General features: G+C 41.8%; 1 protein-coding gene across 3 annotated transcripts; it reads left to right on the top strand.

Annotated features, from left to right (window-relative positions):
• The first annotated feature begins 4,921 nt into the window (after positions 1–4,921).
• Positions 4,922–20,008, top strand: LOC115795919 (serine/threonine-protein kinase tousled-like 1-B). 3 transcript variants are annotated; one of them, XM_030752059.1, is made up of 22 exons: positions 4,922–5,345; positions 7,121–7,242; positions 7,846–7,914; positions 8,103–8,141; positions 8,259–8,334; positions 8,417–8,460; positions 8,542–8,631; positions 8,869–8,949; positions 9,055–9,147; positions 9,710–9,820; positions 10,466–10,602; positions 10,820–11,011; positions 11,270–11,336; positions 11,501–11,598; positions 11,968–12,049; positions 12,150–12,241; positions 12,337–12,426; positions 13,168–13,337; positions 13,464–13,599; positions 16,501–16,612; positions 16,707–16,814; positions 18,326–20,008. In XM_030752059.1, exons 1-22 carry the CDS (start codon positions 5,219–5,221, stop codon positions 18,473–18,475), a joined length of 2,286 nt encoding a protein of 761 aa, XP_030607919.1. In that variant the 5' UTR covers positions 4,922–5,218; the 3' UTR covers positions 18,476–20,008. The 3 variants fall into 3 exon arrangements, with proteins under 3 accessions (XP_030607919.1, XP_030607920.1, XP_030607921.1); XM_030752060.1 differs by having other exon boundaries at positions 8,548–8,631; XM_030752061.1 differs by lacking the exon at positions 8,103–8,141 and having other exon boundaries at positions 4,923–5,345.
• The last annotated feature ends 3,035 nt before the right edge of the window (positions 20,009–23,043 follow it).

Below are 23,043 nucleotides of genomic sequence, written 5' to 3' on the forward strand. Positions count from 1 at the left end.
CTCTTCACAAACAGGAATCTTTTCACATGGAAGCATAGTCCGTGTTCACGAACACGTTTAGATTTCACTCTGGCATGCAGCGGTGGGAAGTAACGAAGTACAAATACTTCGTTACTGTACTTAAGTAGATTTTTTAGGTATCTGTACTTTACTTGAGTATTTATTTTTCTCAGGACTTTTTACTTTTACTCCCTACATTTTTACACAAGTATCTGTACTTTCTACTTCTTACATTTTCAAACAGACTCGTTACTTTTTAACACGTCAGGGAGAAGTTTGCATTTCCAGTCAGTGCGCAGTCAAATAAACGATCTGAGGCTAAATGGAGGAATAATAACAGATACGAGACAATCGTACTGGCCTATCCTCCATCCCCCGGGGCTTAAAGGGTACAAAGGGATTAAATACGTAAACCCGTATAATTAATGTATCATTTATAGCGCTATAATCGGGCCGGACCGAGTCCGTAAGTTGTGCTCGCGGGACACGAACAGCTTAGCTAGCGCTACTGAAGAGGAGCGAGCATGAAGGGAGTAACGTGTGGCAGGTAAATGCAACGTTTCTAAATGCTCAACAAATATCAGCAAACACACAAAGTGTGTGCAGTTTGTCACACAGTGTGTCTGCTAGCTAAAAGAAGAGCTGCTGTATTTCAGGGACAGCAAAGAGAGAGAAGTTCACTCAGAGATGGAGAAAGAGGACAGGAGAGGAAGAAGAAGTTAGATTTAAAGGTAAGGACTGGAAAATAAACTGAAGGATGCTGACGTTGTGTAATTCAAAGATTGTATGAAAATACTGTAGTTTAGTGTGATAAACAGGTTAGCTTGTTGTACTGTATTTACAGTAAAGCTCTGTGTTGGACTGGAGCACAGTGTTTGTGTTCATGGTCAGAGTTACAGGTTACATCAGTGCAGCAGAGATGAGTTTGAATCAAAGCTGCTAATGCTGAGATTCATTCACTGAATCCAACATTTCTACAGCCTGTATGCTGTCAGTGTAGGGGATGGAGATCAGCTCAGATAGCTGTGAAATACTGGGTTACATCTTTGTGAGTTCACTTCATCCACACAGAGCAGTAAACCTCAGAGCAGCAGCAGCAGGTCAGCTGATCACAGCCTGCACACCAACATCGTTTACTGCAGCTCACAATAGAAAGTTGTGGTTCTTCTCCCCATGCAGAGCCACTACAGCTGATCTTAGGGTTCTTCCACCTTCTGAATCCCACTGTAACCCCTGAGTATCCTCATGTTTGTGTTTAGGTGGAGGCACAGTCACCCTCTACTATGGAGGACACAGAGAACAGAGCTTTGTTTAAGTTGCCTTTCACAGTTTTTGTCCTACATAACAGATTCAAGCTGAGTACATTCATTAGGATTAAAATTTAGACTAGAGTAACATTTGTGTTCTCATGTTTATTTTATATAATTACAATAATATATAATGAGGTTCGGTTAGCTTTACACAAAAATAGCAGGTAGAAATGTCTGCCAAAGAACTACTTTTACTTTCTTACTTTGAGTACATTTCAGAGCCTGTACTTTTTTACTTTTACTTAAGTAAAGAAGTTGAACCAGTACTTCGACTTTTACCAAAGTATTTTTGAACACAAGTACTTGTACTTCTACTTAAGTACAGAATGTCTGTACTTTTGCCACCTCTGCTGGCATGTGTAATGTATGTTAACAAACTGAAAATTATGATAAGCCTGTGACCTGCAATAGACCAGATTGTTTGGGGGGGACTGAAGAAGCCTTTCGGATAAGAGGCGAAACGTCTCCGAGAAATAAAACGAAGTCCAGTCGCCCTTTTTTCAAGCTCCAGAGACTATGACCTGTTATTTATACATAATAAGCACAGATGTGAAAAAGAAAGTGCACTTACTTTCAGAGGGAAAGGGAACAGAATGAATAGAAATGGGAAATTAGAAAATTCTAAAAGTTTTTTTTTTTTTAAATCTCTTGATAACTGGTTGAAAATTCAGTGAGTTATAATAATCTTAATGTGCATAGACTTCCTACCTTCATAAACATTACACCAGATGAGGAGAAGGTAACAGAGCTAGTAAAATAGTCTGTTTACAGAAGTAAATTGGATCAGTTTTACAGAGTGGTAGAAATAAATGTCTCACCCTGGGGGGGGGCAATTAAATCTAATTCCTGAAGGGAATTAAATGACATTAATACCACCCAATCCAATCCAGGTTAGGAAAAACCCTCTTTTTCTTTAAATGGTATAGCCAGAAAATGTAAGAACTTTACTTTCAGGCTTATTAACGCTGAAATTAGCTCATCATGGAACAGAATTAGTATCACACCCCGATGTACCTGCCTGATTTATATTTTTCTTTAAACCCTGTAGGGCTGCAACGATTCCTCGAGTAACTCGAACCCTCGAAAAATCCTCGAAGCAAATTTGTTGCTTCGATGTTCGTTTAAACTCTGCAACTCTCAGGGGTCTCCGTGTAAATGGAGCGTTTGACCAACATTAGTAGGATTACAGTTCTCCGTCGTTGTATTCTTCTTCTTGTGGGTTTAATGGCGGTAGCAAACCAGCTTAGAGCTGCATTACCGCCACCTACTGGACTGGAGTGGGGATCGGGAGTTAGAAAAAAACAAAAAAACCTCAGATTCCAAAAAGTTCTCCGTCGCTGCAACGGATTCCTTCACTGACGCGTTTTTCCACAACTCCGCGGCTCTCTGCCGTGTTTGTGTGTTGTGCTCGCTGTGCTGAGAATTTCAGCTGTTATTTTTTTTTCTCTACTTCAGTTCTCAGAACGGATCGCTATAACTATAACATACCGCTATTAGCACTAGCGATCGTTTGGTACCGGAAGGACCCTACCCCGTCAAAATATTTTTTATACTTTAATCTCTGGTTAGTGACCTGCAGTAGAAACGTATTTAGAATGCTTGTGAATACAAAGCATTACAACATTACGCTCTTGGGGCCCGGTTTTTCAACAAAAACACTGATAACACAACAGCAGCAGGTAGCTCTTTTACGTGTAGTCTGTCTGCGCAAGCGCAAAGAGGCGGAGCCGATATAGAGACGATAAGCTCAGGTGGAGCGCAAGGAAAAGCTCATTTCCCCCCCTGTAACCACCATTAAACCTTTACTGGGAAACAGCTGGAGGTCCTTCATCAACCACCTGATCAGCAAGTGAAGAAAAGAGAACTTTGTAGCTGCTCTATCCACCGCTGTTTGTTGTACTCAGCGAAAAACTGCAGTCCGGAAGTTAAAATATGCAGATGCAACTGTTAATAAGAAAAAAGTATTTCTTATCCGATTACTCGAGTAATCGATGGAATAATCGATAGAATGCTCGATTACTAAAATAATCGATAGTTCCAGCCCTAAAACCGTGTGTGTGTGTGTGCAGTTTTAATTGTTCTCTATGTTATGCATTCTATGTTGTCTTGCTCTTAGCCGGTTGAGCCAGCATAAAAGATTTCAAATATTTATTTTCTTATATTTAATTAAATTGTCTAACACCTGAAAATAGTTTAAATATGTTAACTAGGAAACATTTCTTTAATGCCTGAGCTGTGGGATACAACAGCTGTTATGAACTGTCATACCTTTGCAATTGTGCAACTACTTCTTTTCCGCTTCACTTGCACTGCTTTTTCAAACTTTTATTATTATTTGAAAGGCCATTATTGTTGTAGGCCTTAGCTGTGTGTCATTTAGGCAAGCTGGAGGCAGTTTGTAAAATGTCAGCCAGCATTCCCAGTTCTCCATCAGGCATTTGATGCTCCTGGAATGTCCCAGCTCCTTCTTAAATATCAGGCCTGCCGTCAGCCCTTTCCTCATAACACAAGTTTCATACCTGAAATTACATCACAAACTCTGAGTGACTGAATGTGTGTGTGTATGTATGTGCATGGTGTGGTGTAATATAGTAGACTGCTTATACAACCCTCCTGATTGCCTGTCAAGACTATTGCTCTGTTACCATGGAAACCATGTGACCAAAAAAAAAAAAAATCAGGTTACCATGGGCAGGTGCATATGAGGTGCAGTATGATCATTTGTGGCTCCGTCTGTTGCCTGATGCAATATGACTGCAAGGGGAAGCTGGGGTTTGACAGACGCAAAATCCCTTTTGCGGTGTGTTTACTATCACTTTGAATGTTTATCTGAACCCGTGAGATTATAAAGACTAAAAATATTAGAGATTAAGCATCTTCTCCGCACATTCGTTGACTCTCAGCAGCACATGTCTAGGTTACATAAATGTATTAGACAGGAATGCAAGAGAGATGTAGGCCAGACAGTTTAATGTTAGAGAGAGTTTTGTGTGTGTGTGTGTGTGTGTGTGTGTTGCCCTACAACACAGCAAAGGCATTTTGATGCACTGCACCAATTTTGGAACAAAAGACCTTATAGCCCAGACCACATCACTATCCTCCCACCTGCACCACCCCCTATACCTCCCTTCCCTCCTCCTCCTCCTCCTCCTCACCCTCCCCGCAACTTGTACTTCAAGACTGTAAAACAGCACATCAAGACCACAGCCCTTCCTACTGTAACGCATTTACTCAATCACACACAGATCTACAGGCTGCTGTCAAACTAAAACGCCACACTGTACGTAATACTTTCAGTAGTGTACATATCTAAGTACATAAAGTCTGTATCTATATCTATGTGTGTGTGTACATACACTGTGTGGTTTCCTTTCCCTTCCTTCTCTCTAAGCAGACACGAACTTTCGGCCATTTTTTTTGGGTGCTTGTTGTTTTCACCAAAACAAGGAGCTGTTCTCAGGTCAACGCTGAGCGGTGCCTTCTGGTAAACCTCGGGCTACTTTGGAGGAGGGTAAAACGATCCTAGATCAGTGTCTGTTTCGGTGTCACGCCATCCCCCCACCGCGCTGCCAGGGCGCGTGCGCGCGCGGGCGAGCGAGCCTCGCGATAGCCTCGCCTATACCAGAATCAAAGCTGCGCTCGCGAACTGGATGCTGACAGGCGCGCGGTGCGGTCATCATGCAAAGGTTACACTGGATCCGTTTCAGCGATTCTCTGAAGAAGCCGCTCCTTCGCAGGACCCGCACGGAGCACAAAATGCGAGGCGTCTAGCGACTGGGAAAAGAACGGTGCAGCTCACGTTTACCGGCCTGTTTGGCGACAGCAGGTGTCAGAACGATGAACGCGACTTTGGGATTTCCGCGAACGGCAGTGTGTACGCTGGCTCCTCTCGGCGGTAAAGTGGCTTCATGAGTGTCCAAAGTAACAGTGGAAGTGGTGGTGGAAGTTTGGAGGCGACGCCATCTTGGTCGCAGCTCTCCTCGTCCCCAACGATTTCTCAACCACAAATAACGGCGACCGCAAAGAGCAAGGAAGGTATATCAGCTCACCAAGTGCGCGACCCGCTCCTAATATTCTCCTTAAAGTGCGTCCCTTTTCCGGGAGAGGTGGATTTTGGCCGTGTCGAGCTAACCTTCGTTCAAGTAAAAAATGGATGTCAAGTTCACTGATGCCGTGAATTGGAAGCCAAACGTCAGCTGTCAGTTCAGTTGATGGCCAGTCTAAGTAGCAGCAAGCTATCATGTTTGCACAAAGGCAGCGCTAGCTTGTGGTTTCGTTTGTTTGACTGTCATGTTGGGTGATTTCTTTGCCACTCGTAGCCGTTGATCCGAAAACAGTGTTTTTGTAAGCAGTTTGTAACATCCTGTCAACAGCATCTAGTGGAATATCAAACAACGTAGCTATGCATGCATCCATTAATGCACTGTAATGCATGACCCTGCTACTTTGAACTGCAAACCAGGCCGTAGGCTGTACTTTTTAACCAGTTTGCGTGCATTTGTTGTTCCAGATTATTTATGTTGTTGACGTGATGTTATTTACTTCTGTATTGCTGGAGTTGCTGGATGTGATGTGACAAAACAGTAATAAATAGCAGTAGTTCGTTTAGACGGTTCCAGTTAAGGCCATTAGTTATAGGGCAGGGGAAAATTACTGAGACAGCGACGGTGTTACGAAGTTGGTCCGAATCACAATCTGCGTAGGTACCATATTGAGCACACGTCCTCAGTACGAGTTTTTAACGCTCGTAACACAAATGTCCAAATAGACAAATAATTCTCCAACACGAAGCTCTAGCTTTATAGATCAGTTAACCCAAATCAGTCGGTTCTCTGTCCTAAAATAACCCCGCATACTGTTGGTATTGTGTTGTGCTCCCTGTTTGACTGCACGGAGGTTTCATAATGTCCATTATGCCTTTTAAGGCATGCCCCTGTGCCAGAAGCTGTATAAAGATGACAGCCAGGAAATGTCCAATAAGGAAACAAACACTTGGAGCAGACCGCAGGGAGTAAGAAGACCTGCGTTCCTCTTTCTTGGGAAACTGGTTGTTGTAGGCCCAGTCTGACAGTAGATATGTACGTGTTATTGTGTGAGTGTCATATTGTGGTTCGGATTTGCAACTGAAAGGGCAGTCACAGAGACGTGTGAAAGTCTATTTATATACTGGTGAAAATGTAACTGTAAAGCATGGCTTTTTGCACAGCCTGAATAGCCTGTTTCAGCAGGGTAAGGAGAACTGATGCACACGTGCAGCATTTCAATTAGACACACTGCTACTGTCTACTGCTTTTTTTTTTTTGAGTGACGTTGCAACTTGTTGTTATTTTTCTCTATCTGCAAGGCTTCAGAAGTACTGAGGTCCTGAAATGTTTGACTGCTTGAACATGGCGCAGTGATTACAAAACAGTACTGTAGATGGGCCAGCTAATGGTTCTTGTGTTGGCAGACTCGAGCCATCCTGGACTGTTCTCCTCCTAGCTCCCTAGGTGTAAAATGACCTCCCTGCTTTCTGTTTCTACTTACAGTGTCACTCAGCTACTGTAATTTCCAAGATACACTGAAAGCACATCTTTTGAAGGGCTACCTCCTTCCCAGATGAATGAAATCCATTTTTCTATTTTTATTCTCACTCTAATTTTTCTAATCCCATCCCCGATACTGTCGTGTCTCGCTTCTTACTGTGCTCATTTTTATTCTTATCGAGTGATTTCTTCCACAGCAGTGTGCTTTGCTCTAATTCTGTATAGTACGACTAAGAGTGATAATGTAAGTGTCTCGTTGAATTGTGCTTTTTGTCGTCATGCCAGGCCCCATGGAGGAGCTGCACAGCCTGGACCCCAGGAGACAGGAGCTGCTTGAGGCCAGGTTTACAGGAGCTGTCAGCGGCAACACAGGAGGCAGCACCGGGAGCACCAGCGGAGGTGCTAAGGTAACCGCAGTGCCTCCATTTTGATGTCTCGCACAAACACAGTTAGTGGGTCCAGTGGAACTTCCTCAGAAAACTTCCTTTTATGCATCTTTGTTTCTTGACTCATTATGGAGCAGTAAATGGAGCTACATGAGAAATTAGCCTGGATGTAAAAAGAAAAACAAATGCCAATCGTGAGATTTCTTATCAATATAAGTGACAACCAGTGCTTTCTAGCTCTAGAAAACATGCTGTACACAAGTTAAAGCAGCAATGGCTAACTCCCATCATGATCAGAAGTTGTCCAAAAGCACTACGGCACAAGCTGGGAAGTAACAAAACAAATTCATGTTCCTCCTGGTGGAAAAGCAAGTAAAAATTTCCCATTTTTCTAAAAAGGTGGTAGTTCCTGGAAATGTTCATGAGGTGGAAGAGAGCCAAGTGACACACCTTAAAACCTTAGAAGAGACTAGATTCCTGTCAGATGAGCCAGCTTAGACGCCTGCCTTCAGCATTTGTTTCACTGTTGTTTACATTTCGTAATCATTACAGAACCTGAATAGCACCACACACCTATGCTGACTGTTCTGTTCTGTTCTGTGTTTGAATTCTTGCTCTGTATAGGGTCTGGCTAATGAATCCTCTAACCACAGCTATGGAAGTCTGGGCTCATCTAGTGACAAGGAGTCTGAGGTAAAACGCACATACAAGCAGAACATATTACACTGTTTATTACAGAGATGCACAGTAATATGTGCTTTTAAACCTATCCATATTGTCAGTGTTTTCCTTGCACAGCCCACTCTTTTTTTTTTTTTTTTTTTTTTTTTTTTTTCTCCTGTCTCTCCTGCTACCTCCACCTCTTTCACTTCTCTTCCTAGAACTCTGATTTGAAAAGAGGGAGCTCTCCTGCCTACTCAGTATGTACTCTTCCTTCCTGCTGCTCTTTCCTGCTGAACACCACCACACGATCCTGCTTTGTTAGATAAAACGCAGGGGATTTATGCTTTTCTTTTTTGCTTCATATCTATTTACAGACTCCGGAGAAGAAGCACTCTGAATCGTCCAGAGGGAGGAAAAGGAAAGCTGATACCTATTCAGAGAGTAGTCAAGGTACGGTGGACATCTTAAAACAGCATGATTTGTGGGGGAAAAGCAAATTACTGATGGCTGACATTGAAGTTTTAATTTGCAGGGAAGACCTCCACTCGTGGGCCCAAGATCAGTGACTATTTTGATGTGAGTATTACTACAACTGCTGTTTCTTCTCATCATTTTGAAGCTCTTTTTTTCAGTCTTAATTTTACTCTCTGTGCAAAGTTCCAGGGTGGAAATGGTTCCAGTCCAGTTAGAGGTCTCCCATCAGTTCGTCGCTCTCCGCAGAACTCACACTCTGCCCCAGGCTCAATCGTGAGTATTTGAGAGATAAAATGGGGCTGCACCAAAGCCGAATATTAGCTGAATAAGGATTATTTAGAATTGTGAATCATGCAAAGCTTCTTCAGTAGACTTCAAGAAAAAAATATGGGGCTGGAAATAACCATGTCAAGTCTTGCTCAGGGATCAGTGTTACTCTAAGTTATTGGCATTGTGTGGAAGTGAGTGTTTGTATCTTTTTAAGGTTAAATAAAACCTTTGTGTCCGTAGATCCGGCAGAATAGCTCCTCACCCACCAGTCTGTGCTTTGGAGAGCACAATCTTAAAGCTTCCTCAAGCAAGTGTGTCCAGGTAGGATATCACACAGAGGAAACACACTTTTTCTTTCTTTTTTTTTTTTTTAAATCCAAGCAGATTAGCATCTCTTACTTGTACCTGTCTATTTGGCTTTTTTAGACAGAACTGACAGGCCTAAAACTCGCTGCCCTGGAGAGCAACAAGAGTTTGGACCTGGAAAAGAAAGAAGGACGAATAGATGACCTGCTCAGGGTGAGTTTGGTCTCCATATTCTTGACTCGACTTAACTGGTTGGCCAGTATGCTATGGTTACATTCAAAGGAAGAGAAATGCTACATCAGTTAACATCGGTTGCTCGCTCTGACTTGTATAACATTTATGTTTACTGACTGTTTACATGAAGACAGCTCCAAACTAAATATGTCAAGGAAGCTGATAGTTTGGCTGCTTTTGCAAAGCTTAAATGCAAGTATTTGGGCATGTTTTTTAAAAATGTGACACTCAACAACCAACACGACACGTTGGTTTTTGAGCTGGTTGAGCTATACGCAGACCAAGCTGGATAGCCATTGTTCGTTAAAGCCAAAGCCTGCTAGCATTATTGCAACATATCTGATTTAAGTAATCTAGACCTTATGTCCAGATTTTTGTCCCCATATCCAGTTGATTGATTGGCAAGTAGGCACAGTTTAAATTGACCAATTTTTTCTTCAGTTGATTACAGCCCTACAGATTATCACGCTAAGTTTATATTACACTTAACAAGTCACAGTTTCATCCTCATCCTGCTCCTCTTTTTGTTTTTTTTTAACAGGCTAATTGTGACCTGCGAAGACAAATTGATGAACAGCAAAAACTCCTGGAGAAATATAAGGAGAGACTCAACAAATGCATCACCATGAGCAAGAAGCTGCTCATAGAGAAGGTGTGTTTTCATTATGCGTGCATACATTCAGCTAAAAAAAAACATGCAAAACTTAAAGCTGATTGTAATGATTGTTGATCTTCGACATGTGACAGTGAAGATACTGTAGGAATGTATTAACTCATATTAACTAATGTGTACAGAGTAAACGTGAAACCTGTTTGCACAGGTGACGGCATTTAACGAAATGCGCTTCTTAGTCTAGTGTTCTCTGGTGTTTTTAGCTTTGCTTTGGTGCGCAGCTGCTGAGAGAAAGGACACTGTGTTTCAGTTGGTAGGTTTTTGAATATCTTCACCAGCCACTTGTTCTCCTTTGGTCTCCACTGTTTCAATTTGAGATGAATTTATTGTCACAGCAGCGGTGGTGGTGGTGGTGGAAGGACTTTGAGTTTAAGCAACCTTGCTCAATACAGTTATTTTATTTCATGATATAAAAGTATTGCCTAAAGGACTTTGTCTGCATGGCAATAGATCAGGGAATATGATCATAATAGGAATAGGATCACTGGAATATGTTGTTGGAGTCCTTAACTTGATTTGAAAACAGTATCAAGCCTCACTTGAGATGCTTTAACAACAAACCCATTGTTCTAACTGTGTGCCTGTTTTCTTTCTTTCATTTTTTTTTTTTTTCTCCCCCTGCAGAGCACCCAGGAGAAGCAGTCATGTCGCGAGAAGAGCATGCAGGATCGCCTCCGCCTCGGCCACTTCACCACTGTCAGACACGGAGCATCCTACACGGAGCAGTGGACTGACGGATATGCATTCCAGAACCTGATCAAGTGATGCATTGTTTTTACTCAAACCAAATTAACTTTATTATTTATAGTTTGTTTTTCCATACAATGTCCAGTGCAATCTTTTTTTTTTTTTTTTTTTCCCGCAAGTGATTTTTCTGTCCATGCTTCACTTTACGGCCACAAATATAACAAGTGATAAGTTGTTTGCATTGGTGTTTATCTGGTTATCCATTTCTTATTTGTGCTTTTCTCAACACAGGCAGCAGGAGGGCATTAACCAGCAGAGAGAGGACATAGAGCGCCAGAGGAAGCTGCTAGCAAAGAGGAAGCCTCCAAACCCTGCGTCTCCCTCCCTGTCTGTGGCCTCCGCATCTGAACCCAAGCAGCGCAAAACGAAAGTGGTCAACGGCAACGATTCGGACCCCTTCCTGAAACCCTCCTTGCCTCAGCTGTGAGTAAATGAAATTAGCACATGTTGTCTGTAAAACCATAAAAAAATTAACAATTCTCCTCTTTTTTTTTTCTAAATCTAATACTACTGAAAGCTGCCCTGAGCGGAGGTATTGTTAGAATTTCTGTGTGGATAAAAGTTAAAGAGAGTTTTGCTACTGTCTAAATTTCATTACACGTGGGGATCTTTTCAGATCTGCTCAGTTTATTGTTCTACTTGGAAAGTTTGACTTCTGTTGACTCGTCCATGTTTTGGCAGACTGACCCTCGCCGAGTACCACGAGCAGGAAGAAATCTTCAAGCTCCGCCTTGGACATCTGAAGAAGGTGATTGCTTTTATAAAAAAAAAAAAAAGATAAGCTAACAAATTAATTGTTTTTGTGTTCATGTGGCAAAAATTCTGATTAAAGAAATTTTTGACCATATCTATAAGTGAAATGTTTTAAAACTGTAAAATATTTCAATTTCATCATTTATGATGGATGTCCAGGAGGAAGCAGAGATCCAAGCGGAGCTGGAGCGATTGGAACGGGTGAGGAACCTTCATATCAGAGAGCTGAAGAGGATAAACAACGAGGACAGCTCAGCGTAAGTGCACTTGGCAACCTCACCAATGGATCTTCTCTTCTAACATTTAAGACATGACTATGGGCTGTGAAATGAGTCACAAGTATTAGTATTGTTTCCCACAGTCATTATTTAGCAGAGCAGATAAATTTATTTCACGTTAATTTAGTTTTTATTTATCAAGTGGTCATGTGATGAATCTAAATCGCAATGAAGTGAGCAGCTGTGTACCCATTAGATCAGTTCCTCAGAGGACGAAAGCTGCATTACAAGCTGCATTACAAGGCCTGTGATACAGTTTTAACTTCAGAGTTCTTGAATGTGCAAACAGTGAGGATTTCCATTATGTTGTTTTAAGTTTTTTGCTCACTTTAAGTAATCCTCACTCAGATTTAAAGACCATCCCACCCTGAACGAGAGATACCTTCTGCTGCACCTGCTGGGCAGGGGCGGCTTCAGTGAAGTCTATAAGGTATTGTCTTTGACTGGACTATGCTTTTCATATTTTCTCTCTGTGTGTAAAGTATGTCTCCAGACAAAATGTGTGAGTGTGCTGTCCCTCTCACATGCAGGCCTTTGACCTGTTTGAGCAGCGCTACGCTGCTGTTAAAATCCACCAGCTCAACAAGAACTGGAGAGAGGAGAAAAAGGAGAACTACCACAAGTAGGTCTCATCCGCAGACACAAAATAACTGAGATACACACAGACAAAATAATTCTCTATTTACACGCACTGTTTTGACACATCTTCCCTTCTAGGCATGCATGCAGGGAGTACCGGATACACAAGCAGCTGGACCATCCCAGAATAGTCAAGCTGTATGACTATTTCTCCCTGGATACTGACACGTGAGTGACCTGTGACATCTGCCAGCTGCAGCCCTGCTGGGCTCACACATCCTGAGGATGTACCTCTCACAGCACTGTGTTAAAAAGCTTTATTTGCAATGGCTTTAAACCAGCATGATGCACGCTAGTTACTGTCAAAGCTTTGCAGAGACCCAACCCAGTAAATATTCAAATAATGCATGAATTGTTTGTGTTCTGCCTCGAGGCTCTAGGTCAGGGTGGTATCAGATTGGAAAATCACAGTGGAATGTATGATTCAGCGTTAGCGTGCTCTGACAATGGCAGTTATTTTCTGAAGGTTTAACTTCTGTCTGTGAGTGGTAACTTGCCACATGAGGTGTAGTCACACAGACTCAGAAGGTGGTTAAAAGAAGGGGCAGCCCAGGGCAGGCGATCATGTATGTACAAAATTAGCAAAACCTTCCTTCGATAATAACTAAGCAGCTCGCTTACATGACTGGAAACTGAAGTCAGGCTCATTAAGTAGCACAGAGTCCTGACCCTGACCTCTGACCTACATATGGGGGAAGGGGAAGGAAATGTCTCCTCTCATCCTCCAGACTTTCCATAACCTGAAAGAAAGGTATACTGGATAAGCAGTGTCTCTGGCTACTTAAAGATCAATAAACTGATGACAAGCTGAAGTTGCAAATATTGATCATGTCTTGTTTGTTCAGTTTTTTTTTGTTTGTTTTGCATTTGTTTCCTCAGTATGTAACCATGTGCATCTGTCTCTGTCAGATTCTGCACAGTGCTGGAGTTCTGTGAAGGAAATGACCTGGACTTCTACCTGAAACAAAACAAGCTAATGTCGGAGAAAGAGGCACGCTCCATTGTCATGCAGATTGTGAGCGCACTGCGCTACCTCAACGAAATCAAACCCCCCATCATCCACTATGACCTCAAACCTGGTTGGTCACACGTTCAACATGAAATTAGAGTCAATTACGGTCCCTCTGATGTCTTTTAGTGTTTCACTGTTAACACAGGCTATAAAATTGTTAAACAGTGAATCTCACTGTGTTTGTGGTAAATAGGTAACATCTTATTGGTGGATGGTACTGCATGTGGAGAAATCAAAATCACAGACTTTGGCCTGTCCAAGATAATGGACGATGACAATTACGGTGTAGACGGCATGGACCTCACATCACAGGGAGCAGGCACCTACTGGTAACTCTCTCTCACACACACACACACACACACACACACACACACACACACACACACACACACACACTAATACCCTTCCCAGACTGACAAGGCAGGTTAAATCCATGTTTGCAGATTACCTGAAACGGTCAGCACACTAAATCTGTGGTGTGCGTCTATAAATTGTGTCTCTTACACTGTGCTGCTAATGTGATATACAGTGAATTGTGACTGTAATTTTTTAAAAATGTGGTCAGTATAAATTCCAGTGTGGATCTGCACAGGTTGCGGTCTTTAACTGACCCACATGAGAGGAATGATGACGAAGACGTCACGTGCAGCATTTTGTTGTACAGAAGGAAGCGGTGGGAGGGCAGGCCAGTATGGAAGGCTGAAAGTGCCAAAATGAAATAAAATTTGCTATAAGTTAATAAAAATTGGATATGAATACATAATAAATTAATGTATCGTTAATCAATTTAAAATGTCAATTTTATTGAAAAACATAATTAATTATTTCAAGGTTCCTGTGCTGCAGTGCATCTTGTAATAACGTAAACTGTCTCTGTGGTTCGTCGATATCTCTGCATAGCAAGTTAAGACTGATCAATCCCAGCTAGTGGTGATGTAGAGTTGGGGAATGCATTTCAAACAAAATCACAAGCAGAGGAGAGCACCCCAAACTGTAAGTTAAGTTTTGAAATACAATTCCTGTGTCACCAAATATATTTTTAGAATTTTTTTTTTTTATGTTAAAATGGAGTGGCATATTCTTCAAACATATGGTCGATTTGTCAAGATGGCGCCTGTTTGCAAAAGTGCTCTGGCATTTTCAGACGTCAGATCCCGTTAGCCTAACAGCCAGCTCACATCATCAGCTATCAACTGACTGGGGGTTGGGAGCTCATGATACCCACCCAGAACAGCCTGCTCCGTGCACACGGTTTATAAAACTGCCACTGACCCTCACCTCTCGGTGGAGGGTAAACATGGGATGTTGTATCTAACTGGTGATGTTTGCTTGATTTCAGTGGGGGTTTGGCTGAGATTAAAGTTAAGATGTCTTATACTTGTTTATAACAGCCGATTTTAAATTAAAACATAACAATAAAAATATTTTAATACGGGCAGGAATGTGAGAGCATTTTCACCAGGAGCAGAAACATCTAGACCAGTGTGCTGATGCTATACATGAATACCGTATTTTTCGGACTATACGTCGCACTGGACTATAAGTCGCACTTTTTTGGGGGGGGGGGCGGTTGATAGAATCCGAGACCCAGAGCACAAATTCCATCTTGAACGGCAATTTAAAATAATAATGGATTAAAGAACAGGACGAACACGGTTACGCCTACGTTATGCTAACGTAGCACATTCAGCTACATGACGCACAACGAACACGTGTTCGGTATGTTAACGTAACATTAAGTTATTCAGATAACCATAGCATAAAGAACATACTAACAAGTTAACCAAACCATCAATCCATTGAAGTCTTCATCCTCGGTGTCACTTCTAAACAACTCCGTACACTCCGTAGACGAAGCGCCGCTTCCTCTTCTGTGTCGCGTTAGTCAGACTCGTCGTCAGCTGCAGTTCCAATTATTCCAGCCTTTCTGAATCCCAACAGGATGGTTTGTCACTGAAGCCCATGTTTTCTTGATCCATCCAATGACTTCCAGGAAAGTTGGGTGGCGCATTCTCCCAGTTGCCGTTAAGCTGTGCTCTCCATCCATCATCCACTGCGCCCACAGGTTACGCAAGACTGCCTTAAAGCTGCAGTTCACGGAGATGTCGAGTGGCTGGAGTATTTTGGTTCATGTGTTATAAATGTCACATATACGTCGCTCCGGAGTATAGGTCGCACCCCCAGCCAAACTATGAAAAAAAGTGCGACTTATACTCCGGAAAATACGGTATTCTGTCAAGCTTGCTCCAGAAATCAAATCAATCAAATTATCTATTTTTATTATTTATTCAACTGTATTATTAACACCAGCTCTCTGTTAAGTTTTGGAAGTCTAGTAGAAGTAAAATAGCATCTGATCTTTTTTTGTTTGTTTGTTATGTATACATGTACAACACTTTTAAAGGAGATCTGCTGAACAGTCTGTTGATTAATCAGTAATTATTTTAATATACTGGTGTACAGTTCTTTACCACTTTCAGCCAAATCTATTGTTCATGACCTTTCAAAATCTCATGTTAATGGGCCTTTTATCATTGAGCATCTTGCCAGAATGTTTATAAAAATGTGTATATCTTTTAAAATAATACAGGTAATTAATCATATTATTAAGGGGTGCCACTTAGCTCACCGGGTTGAGCAGGCAGGAAACCAACATCTTTGAAGGGTAATGCAATGCCCCAGCCTCTCCAACCTCCTGTCATCCTTCAGCTGTTACTATCATAATAAAGGTGAAAAATCCCCATCTCTCCAAAAAAACAGACACACACAAAAAATAATAAGGTAGTAAAGTACACAGTGAAGCCATGCTGATGTCATCAAGTATGCTGATGTGTAGCTCTTATGTAATATGTTTTTAAATAAATGGCTATTTTAATTAATTTCTGACATTCATTTAATGTTATTTATTTCATTTTTGGCACTTTTAGCTCTCCATAAATCAAGGCTTACAGTTTTATTTATAAATTAATAGAATTTGTCAGCAGAAAACAGGGCAGGCAGGGGGGCACCAATTTTTGCCTTTTTGTGGAGCAGCTGTTGCTCTGTACACAGATGTGTGCAGTTGGTGCCAGGAGTGATGGTGATATGAATTTTCATCCGAAGAGGTCACATAGTCAACAGTCAGACGTGTTCTGCTCTGCCCACATGGAAGCTGCCCAGATCAGATTCTTAAAGCTCAGGTTCCATGTGATATCACAAATACTGTCATATGACATTGTGTGTGTGTGTAGGTACCTCCCTCCAGAGTGCTTTGTAGTGGGGAAGGAACCACCTAAGATCTCCAACAAGGTGGATGTGTGGTCTGTGGGAGTGATCTTCTTCCAGTGCCTCTATGGACGCAAGGTGCTACACGTTTACACCACACATCACAACAATCTAAGTTGAGTTGAAATGACATGAAGACTCTAAATGTGAATTTTGTGTTTTGTTTTTACAGCCGTTTGGTCACAATCAGTCACAGCAGGACATCCTCCAGGAAAACACCATCCTCAAAGCCACAGAGGTCCAGTTCCCAGCGAAGCCACAGGCCAGCACAGAGGCAAAGGTAACACACACTCAGACACATTTATGGATACACAAGGACATTTACATCACCTTTACTGATGCAACTGCTATAAAATGGTCGCTGTTAGCTCTTAGTTTTACTGTTGTTATTGCCTGATATCTCAAATTGCATGAAGATTATGTTCATAGCGATGCAATATTTCAATGTTAATCCAATAAAGCTGAAACTCTGGACTGAAAAGTACCCTGTAAATGGCATTTCCTTAAGGACCTTTAACCGCATAGTGTCTTAATGGTGAGTTAATAGTGGGTGATGTGGATAAAATCTTCTATATTTTACATCTGCTCCAAAAATCTTAATATAGTAAATGTTCTCTGAATTCAACTAAAAGGATATCCATAGATTTAATAACCACACTGGGGTGTCTTGTTTTGAGCCTCAGGTAATTCAATACCTGAAAAATCGACCTGCTGCTTCACAATGATGCAGAGTCCTGTAAAGCCAAAAGTGACATAACAGTCCAGAGTTAATAATCTGATAAAATTAGACATATTAAATTGATGGGAACCTTGCTTAGTTGAAAATATACATTTTATTTTTGAAAAAACATCAAAAATTTTAATAACTTTGTCAGTGGTGTGAAAGAAATCAGGATGATACACTCGTTTTAGTTTCTCACGTTGCAAGATTAGTTAAATGAATAGATTTGGGTTTTGAATATAAATTGAATTGTAGGTATGATCTTGGATTGGCTTATTTCCATCCTTGGGTTGAACAGTTGACTGATGTTTCTTGCTGGACACCTGGTTTTTAAGCATAAACAGGCTGAGACTTGTGTTGCAATTTTAGCTACAGTGGCAGAATGCAAAATGTGTACACTAATGTATTAATATTTACCAGATTTAGTTTGGTAATCCGGAGACATGTTGACACATGTTCATTCATCTGAGTCAGCTGTTATATTGCAACCAGTAGTTTCTCATTCATAGTTTAGTTGGGTGGGACACCCAGATATATTTAATGACTTGTTTTAGCATTTCTTTGAATGTGAGAAAATGGCATCCGCAATCAGTTCACAGGAAGGCAATCCTGAGCTTTTACTTTGAAACTTCAGTCACTGCTAACTAGCTAGCGCTGGTCCTTCCTGTGTCATGTCTCATGTTTCCCACCCAGATGGCTCACTAGCCAGTGGAGGTCCTTGATAATCCCTGATATTATTCAGCTGCTTCTCTCGAGAGGATCTCGTCCTCCAGTAGATTGACTACACCGTCTGGCACTGCAGATGGTGACAGAACTCCTTGTTCTCTGATAATTTGCTGCAATCTGGAGAGCCACTCAAAACTAGAATAGCAGGTAGAGAACTGTTACATGTCCTGCAGATTAGAACCAGGAATACCTCCTGCAGTTCACCTGTGATAGACTCACTGGAGAAGCAGCTGATTATGTTGCCCTGCCACTAATAGGATCTAAATTAGTGGAGAACACTGAACCAGGAGGTAGAGTGGTGTGGAGCGTCCCGTCATTTCACTGTGCTCTTCTGTGCTCTGCAGGCGTTTATCCGGCGCTGCCTGGCCTATCGCAAAGAGGATAGGTATGACGTTCACCAGCTGTGCTCGGACACCTACCTCCTCCCTCACATGAGACGTTCAAACTCCTCCGGCTCCCTGCAGCCCTCCGCCTCATCTCTCCCCACCTACTGACTAGCAACACACTGACGGGACCCTCTGGCCAGTCTTGAGGCAGGAATGCTCATCGATAGTAGATGCGAATCTTTTTTTCTTTTTTTTTTTTCTCCACCCGAGCTGTTGCTAAAACAGATAACTTAGCAACAGAACAGGAAAAAAGATGAAAAAAGGAGAAGAAGTAAAAGGATGCTCACACCTTTGAACTCAGTTGCATAAGAGAGGGGATGGAATATAAATGGAAGAAAAATAGAAGGTTCGGGCAGAGAGCAAAGAATAGATGATGATGATGATGAAATTGGTGCATTTGTTTAAGGACTTAACTCATTAAAAGACATGAAATGCCCTGCTCCCTTCTCGTAGCTCTACATACATCTACATGTACACACCCGCACGTCATGAAACACCCCCCGAGGTGGCTAAGACTCATGTCAGCATGAAGCTGCACTTACAGTCTTGATGCTTATGAGGGCGGTGACCAGCAGGGATCAGAAGACAGGGATTAACAGATAAGACGTGCAGAGGAGACGCGAGTGTTCGAGACGACCTAATGAGGCACAAAACGACGACTGCATCTCGACTTTACCCTCATAGCCTCTCTGCACCCAACAGGGGTTACCTTAAAAAGTGATCTGCGATGAGGACTTGGAAGTGATGATGTAACCTCGATCAGACTTGATGTAAAAAGGAAAAAAAAAAAAAGACACATTTCTGGACCCGGTTTACACTTCCAATCCAGATTACTTTGATCTGGTCTCCTAGCTGGCTCTTAGCATCGTAGTGTGGGTTTGTTTTCTGCTTCATTAAATTTCCCATTCTTTTTTTTTTTTTTTTTTTTTTGTGTTGCAAAAGCAATTCAGGTCCACAGGAAGTGGATCTGTGAATCTGTCTTAATCCGTTGTTGTTCAGGTAAGAGTCCAGATGTTTGAGTGTCGCAGCATCGGCCTGCCTAAAGAGACTTGGACTTGCATCGGGGCTGGATCAGCTGTTACTGCATCGCTGTCATCGGGGCACAGAATTCATTGTACATTTGATGTGCAGGAGACATTACTAGCAAATATATAATAATGAGGCTTTTCCTTGCTACCACTTTGCTCCGTTTATTTGTCTCTTCCTGAAACCTGTTCTCAGTTTGCTGCTATAAATGTTGCTTTTAGTTTGTAACACGTCTGTGAATGATTTTCACCTCGCATATGTGCATACTTGAACTGTTAGGAGGGTTTTTTGTTTTGTTTTTCTAAAATAAGACACCCGCTGTGCTGTTTAAGGGAATGTGACACATTCTTCTGCCACCAACATTGAGTGTCTACGTGGTTTTATTTTTGATTGCCCCCCCCTTTTTATTTACTACTTTTATGTGAAAGTCCAACCAACACATGGAGCGAAGGCCCAGTATGCTGTGTAGTGAGAAATGGCCGCTCCTGTTCATGCCAGCAGAACGGTCCATGCTCCAGGTTGCAGCAAGATTTGTTGCCACAAGATTTACTGCAGCTAGAAGTCAAGTGGATATATCCAAATGTTGTCATTGTGTAAATAAAACACTTACCTGTATGTTTTTGTGCATTTTAAGCCCTCTGAAATGCAGGCAGCCTGGATTATGTCCACAGTAAGCCCATGGTTAGTCAGGTTTTTTTTGTTTTTTTTTTAATGTGGAGAAACGGGTAAGAGGACAGCAAGTTGTGGCATGATTTAAAAGTTCAGCCTTAATGGGTTAAAAAAAAAAAAAAAACATGCATTAAACTGTAGGAGATGATCTCACAGCTTGTGTGAAAGTAAACACAAGTGAGGAAGTGGAATAATACCAGGCAGGTATCCAGTAAAGAAACATGCACTCTGGTTTTCTCTACTTAACACGGTGGTATAAAATATCAGGTGCATACAGAACAACCTGTGATAACAGAAGTACACCCATTAGTAAGGTAAAAGTCAGATCATGTTAATGATGGGAATCTGATGCTTAGACTTCATCATTAAAAGATTTCTTGACAGGTATTAATTCCTGCTGTGTGACCCATATTTCCTGTGGAAGGCAGAAAGGAAGATAACATTTTAATTAGTATAGCAAGTTTCAAGTCAATGAAACTTTGATCTGGTCTGTACGTATCAGAGGGGGTCGTTAGTCAGTTTCAGCTGCTTTGGTTTTAATGAAATTATCAACAGGTGCACTAGAGGGGCAACAATGAGACAACCCCCAAAACAGGAATGGTTTTACAGGTGAAGGCCGCTGAAATTTTTTCCCTCCTCATCTTTTCTGTTTTTTCACTAGTTTTGCATTTGGCTAGGGTCAGTGTCACTGCTGGTAGCATGAGGTGATACCTGGATCCTACAGAGCTTGCACAGGTAGTCCAACTCCTCCAGGATGGCACATCAATACGTGTCATTGCCAGAAGGTTTGCTGTGTCACCCAGCACAGTCTCAAGACTGAGGACATTCCAGGAGACGCGGTTACTCTAGGAGAGCTGGACAGAAGGTCTTTAACCCATCAGCAGGACCGGTATTTGCTCCTTTGTGCAAGGAGGAACACAGTCCAGCAGCTACTGGTGTGCATGTCTCTGTCCAAACAATCAGAAACAGTCTTAAGAGGGTGGCCTGAGGACCCGACATCTAGTGCAGGGATCCTCAAATCCAGGCCTTGAGGTCCAGTGTCCTGCAGGTATTAGATGTGTCCCTGAGCCAACACACCTGAGTCAAATATACTGTAGAAGTCATTAGCAGGACTCTGGAGAGCTTGACTGCATACTGATGAGGTAATTCAGCCATTTGAATCAGGTGTGTTGGATCAGGGACACATCTGAAACCTGCAGGACACCGGACCTCAAGGCCTGGATTTGAGGATCCATCCATCCATTCGCTTCCGCTCATCATGTCCAGGGTTGCGGGGGGCTGGAGCCTATCCCAGCTATGATCCCTGATCTAGATAGATATTATAACCTTGGATCCCCCTTCATTAGATACACCTTGCTAGTACCAGGTTGGACCCCTGTTTGCCTTCACACCTGCGTTAATTCTTCATGGCACAGATTCAACAAGGTGATGGAAACATTAAGAGATTTTGGTCCATACTGACATGACAGCATCACACAGCTGCTGCAGATTTGTCAGCTGTACATCCAAGATGCATATTCCACCAGATCCCAAACAGATTGAGATCTGTTGACTCTGGAGCCCATTTGAGTGCAGTGAACTCATTGTCGTATTCAAGAAACAAGTCTGATGACCTGAGCTTTGCTACATGGTCATCATCCTCCTGGAAGCAGCTGTCAGAAGGTGGGCACACCGTGGTCATAAAGAAATGGATATGGGCAGCAACAAAATTCAGGCTGTGATTTAAACAATGCTCAGATGGTACTAAAGAGCCCAAGGTTTGCCAAGAAAATATCCCCCACATCATTACACCACCAACAGGGGTCTGAACTGTTGGTACAAGGCAGGATGGATCCGTGCTTTCATGCTGCTTTACTTACTGTTACAGTGTGCAACTAAAATCTCTCAGGATTGTGGTTAAAATGTATGGAAGCAAGTTATGGTCATAGTAATATTTAACCATGAATGGAAGCAGATTTATTGTTTGCACTTGTATTCCAAACAGAAATTCAGTTGGCTTTTTTCCTTTAACTACAGTGATTTTTACACAGGTTTACAGTAATGGTTACAGAGAAGAATGGGCATTAAATTGCTTATATAAAAAATATGTAAGTATCTTAGTTATTATCATGTCCCGTGTACCACAGTCATACACCTGCAGCATCTATAACCACTGATGTCATCAACTTAAGGAGCTGCAGGAAGTTTAGATCATTTAGTTTTTTTCCCTTTATGTCACAGGTGTGGCGTGTTTGTTCACCTGCAGGCGTTTATTAAAGCTTTTACTGGGTTTTTTTCTGCATTGCAGAAACACACATTTCCCATCATCTGTAGGAAAAGTGACTCTGTTTATTCAACCAGTCTCTCTTTTTTAGCAAAACCTAAATTCATTTTACACAATTTCCAGAGTTCACATGCTTCTTTTGCAAAATGAACCACATTCCAGCTCAATGCAACACATTCTGCACAGTGACTGACTTTCTGTGATACACAACAGAAACCGCAGACGACACAAGCAAAATACAGTTACAGTACAGATGCTTTTTTTTTTTTCTTCTTCTTTCACATAATCACATATATCACACTTGTGCCTAATGGTGTGATAGTACTGTAATTTTTTTTTTCAGACACATGAAACACAAACACGATAGGCTTCATTAATATGGTCGTCTCCACTCTTACAGAACAAAACTAAAGCGATCGCACATTTTAATACTACTGCACGATGCTTTTCCTCGCGCACACACTCATGCCGCTGCTTTATCTGCAGCAGCTGTGTTGCTTTCAGTCTCAAATATGTGTTTAACCTCTTCATAGTTTTCCCATAGTGTAGTTTCAGCTTCTTTTGTAAAATCAGCTGCTCTGCTGCTGATATGCTGATCCATTCGTGATTGGTCAGATGGTGCCCACACCATCACTTTCATGTAAATATGCTTCTAGCCAGATTGGGAAACCCCAGGTTATCTTTAAGTGACTGCCTATCAGTCATACCTTTCATAAAG

The sequence above is a fragment of the Archocentrus centrarchus genome, chromosome 17 (assembly GCF_007364275.1).
Source record: "Archocentrus centrarchus isolate MPI-CPG fArcCen1 chromosome 17, fArcCen1, whole genome shotgun sequence".
NCBI lineage: Eukaryota > Metazoa > Chordata > Actinopteri > Cichliformes > Cichlidae > Archocentrus > Archocentrus centrarchus.